Genomic DNA, 3769 nt, shown 5'->3' on the forward strand with positions numbered 1-3769 from the left:
ATTTGTTCCCAATTGATAATAGACGTATATAGATCAATTCAGTATCAATGTGTGTTTTAATAAAAAAAAGAGTGATAATTGAGACATGAAACTTGCGAAAAAGTGATAGTTTGAATGTGTATTTTATAACTCTATCTTTTATTCATTTAAAGCCACCAAACAAGTGGATGAGAGGCATTACCCTACCACCTTTTAACTTTTCAAAAAACTCATCTTTTTTTGTACTTTTAGTTTCTAGCCACTCATTCAAAATGAATAGGCTACTGCTAAAATATGATAAGAGTCAATTCAGGTAATTTTTCATATTCTTTTGAGACCCTTAGTAAATATGTCAAGAGTCAAAGAAGATGTCTACCCCACAATTCTGATCTAGTAGTAAGAGCATAACACATAATGTGTAGGTTAAGCACACGTCCAGTGTTCAAATCCTGTTGTAGACAAAAGCTTTGCTATTAAGTGGAGAAGAACAAAGAAGCATGCTCATTATCTACCGAGTTTCGACCTGTGTACCAACAACCCTCCTAGACTCGAGAGAATGTCTAAATAATTATAATCTATAGAACATTTAATCCTCAAATACGACCTACACATCATAGGTTCAAAACTGGTTGCACAAAAGAACTAAATAGTTAAGTGGAGAAGAGTAAGAAACATGCTCATTAACACCGAGACACACTTATATCACATATAAAACATTGAAAGTAAGCCTAAAAAGACTAATTTAAGAATCAAAATAAGCGAGAAACGTTGAAAGTAAGCCCAAAAAACTGAAAGATCGAACCAACGGAATGAAGTGTATCAAGACCGCCATTAGAAATTTCTGGAACCATTTCAAATGCACTCCAAGATGAATTATGTGCATTAGCAAGGTTTTTCCACCTCTCTTCCATAAAGAGACCGAGAGTAAAAGATTCAGTAATTTTTTAAGATGAAAAAATATAAAAGAAATCAAAAACTGAAGTGATTGAAAGAAATCTACCTCTTAAATAACTTGAAATCATTTATTGGAAAAAGAAAAGATTTGAAATTCAAAATTAGATTAATGAAAGTAATTGTGGAGAGATTTGTGGAGTGAAAAAGGAAGGAAAATCATTGGTAGAAGATTTCAAATTAACGTATCCGAAAAAAGGATTAATGAGAGCAAAAAAGGGGATTTTTGATATTTTTTGAAATGGTAGGGAAAATAAGAAAATATGATAATAAATGATGTGTAGTTAGATAATTTTCCAAAAAATTATAATAAGTTGTCATGCACCACATATTCTTATTCAATAATTCAAAAATAATAGTACAACAATTAGTAGTTACAAATCTGAAAGATATGTGAAATAGATGGATTTGCTAGTCAATCATCCTCTTACCTTCACACATTTACCATATAACCCCCTGCTTCTTCAATGAGAAAAAACTCAATCAGGAGACATGGAGGATCCGATAGAAACACGAAACTCCAATCTTTCTACTTCCATGTGTAGCTATGAGAATTTACCAAACCATGAAGTAGCTATAGTCATGGTTCCATTTCCAGCACAAGGCCATCTCAATCAACTTCTTCAACTTTCCTGTTTAATCTCCTCATCATATGATCTTCCTGTCTATTATGTTGGCTCAGCTACTCATAATCGTCAAGCTTTGCTTCGAGCTAACGCTTTAAATCCTTTAGACATAGCCAAAATCCACTTCCATGACATTCCACTTCCTGAATTTGCCTCACCTCCACCTGACTTTAATGCCTTGAGCAAATTCCCATTACATCATCAGCCATTATGGGATGCATCTTTGCTTCTTCGCAAGTCCATTGCTTCCTTTTTACGTGACATCTCCTCAAAATCGAGACGAGTCATTGTTGTTCATGATTATTTTATGTCATATAATGTTCAGGATGTTTCTTCCTTTCCCAATGCTGAATCCTATATATTTAATTGCATTTCAGTTATCACTTTGTACTGTTCTTTATGCTTATTTAGTGGAAAGTCTATCCAACTTGGAGAAGAATTGCTTAAAAAGCTACCACCCCTTGAAGGAGCTGTGCCTGATGAAGTCAAGAACTTTATGGATTTTCAGAGTCCATATGTGGATATTAAATCAGGTGATATCCATAATACAAGTAAAGTAATTGAAGGTGAGTTTCTTGATTTGCTGGCACAAGTAGAAAGTAAACAACAGTGGGCAATTGGACCAATTCTGCCTAATGAAAGTAATTGTGGAGAGATTTGTGGAGTGAAAAAAGGAAGGAAAATCATTAATAGAAGATTTCAAATTAATGTATCCGAAAAAAGGATTAATGAGAGCAAAAAAGGGGATTTTTGATATTTTTTGAAATGGTAGGGAAAATAAGAAAATATGATAATAAATGATGTGTAGTTAGATAATTTTCCAAAAAATTATAATAAGTTGTCATGCACCACATATTCTTATTCAATAATTCAAAAATAATAGTACAACAATTAGTAGTTACAAATCTGAAAGATATGTGAAATAGATGGATTTGCTAGTCAATCATCCTCTTACCTTCACACATTTACCATATAACCCCCTGCTTCTTCAATGAGAAAAAACTCAATCAGGAGACATGGAGGATCCGATAGAAACACGAAACTCCAATCTTTCTACTTCCATGTGTAGCTATGAGAATTTACCAAACCATGAAGTAGCTATAGTCATGGTTCCATTTCCAGCACAAGGCCATCTCAATCAACTTCTTCAACTTTCCTGTTTAATCTCCTCATCATATGATCTTCCTGTCTATTATGTTGGCTCAGCTACTCATAATCGTCAAGCTTTGCTTCGAGCTAACGCTTTAAATCCTTTAGACATAGCCAAAATCCACTTCCATGACATTCCACTTCCTGAATTTGCCTCACCTCCACCTGACTTTAATGCCTTGAGCAAATTCCCATTACATCATTAGCCATTATGGGATGCAATTTTGCATCTTCGCGAGCCCATGGCTTCCTTTCTACATGATATCTCCTCAAAATCGAGACGAGTAATTGTTGTTCATGATTCTTTAATGTCATATATTGTTCAGGATGTTTCTTCCCTTCCCAATGCTGAATCATATATATTTAATTGCATTTCAGCTATCACTTTGTACTGTTCTTTATGCTTATTTAGTGGAAAGTCTATCCAACTTGGAGAAGAATTGCTTAAAAAGCTACCGCCCCTTGAAGGAGCGCTGCCTGATGAAGTCAAGAACTTTATGGATTTTCAGAGTCCATATATGGATATTAAATCAGGTGATATCCATAATACAAGTAAAGTAATTGAAGGTGAGTTTCTTGATTTGCTGGCACAAGTAGAAAGTAAACAACAGTGGGCAATTGGACCAATTCTGCCTACTAAATTCTATAATATCTCGAATAGCAACAATATATGTTTGGAATGGCTGAACAAACAACCTCCGAGATCAGTTCTTTATATTTCATTTGGAACATCAACTACATTTTCCGATAGAGAAGTCATGGAGCTCGCAATGGGACTTGAACAAAGCAAACAGAAGTTCATATGGGTGTTGAGAGAAGCCGATAGAGGAGGTGCCTTTACCGGGGAAGCTAGAAAATTTGAGCTTCCAGGGGGGTTTGAGGAAAGGGTAAAAGAAATAGGCCTAGTGGTAAGAGAATGGGCACCACAACCCGAAATCTTGGCTCATTCTTCCACAGGCGGATTCATGAGTCATTGTGGATGGAATTCTTGCATAGAGAGTATTACCATGGGTGTGCCTATTGCTGCCTGGCCTATGCACTCTGACCAACCGAGAAATGGTTTC

At 35.2% G+C, this 3769-nt stretch overlaps 2 protein-coding genes across 2 annotated transcripts; both read left to right on the forward strand.

Annotated features, from left to right (window-relative positions):
• Positions 1 to 1422: 1422 nt before the first annotated feature.
• LOC107059381 (zeatin O-glucosyltransferase-like) lies at positions 1423 to 2911 on the forward strand. Its single transcript, XM_015305898.1, has 2 exons — positions 1423 to 2197; positions 2568 to 2911. Exons 1-2 carry the CDS (start codon positions 1423 to 1425, stop codon positions 2909 to 2911), a joined length of 1119 nt encoding a protein of 372 aa, XP_015161384.1.
• On the forward strand, positions 2477 to 3766 carry LOC102581533 (zeatin O-glucosyltransferase-like; the record flags this gene model as incomplete). Its single annotated transcript, XM_006367992.2, has 1 exon — positions 2477 to 3766. A coding segment is annotated over exon 1 (819 nt), but the record flags the coding sequence as incomplete, so codon positions are not given.
• Positions 3767 to 3769: the final 3 nt, after the last annotated feature.

Source organism: Solanum tuberosum, unplaced genomic scaffold (assembly GCF_000226075.1).
Source record: "Solanum tuberosum cultivar DM 1-3 516 R44 unplaced genomic scaffold, SolTub_3.0 contig00189, whole genome shotgun sequence".
NCBI classification, from domain to species: Eukaryota; Viridiplantae; Streptophyta; class Magnoliopsida; order Solanales; family Solanaceae; genus Solanum; species Solanum tuberosum.

What these genes read in the sequence shown, in the direction of transcription:
- LOC107059381 (XM_015305898.1), top strand. Translation starts at nt 1,423, where the DNA reads ATGGAGGATCCGATAGAAACACGAAACTCCAATCTTTCTACTTCCATG. An exon ending in ACCAATTCTGCCTAATGAAA is followed by an intron (nt 2,198 to 2,567) that starts GTAATTGTGGAG and finishes AAACTCAATCAG; the next exon opens with GAGACATGGAGGATCCGATA.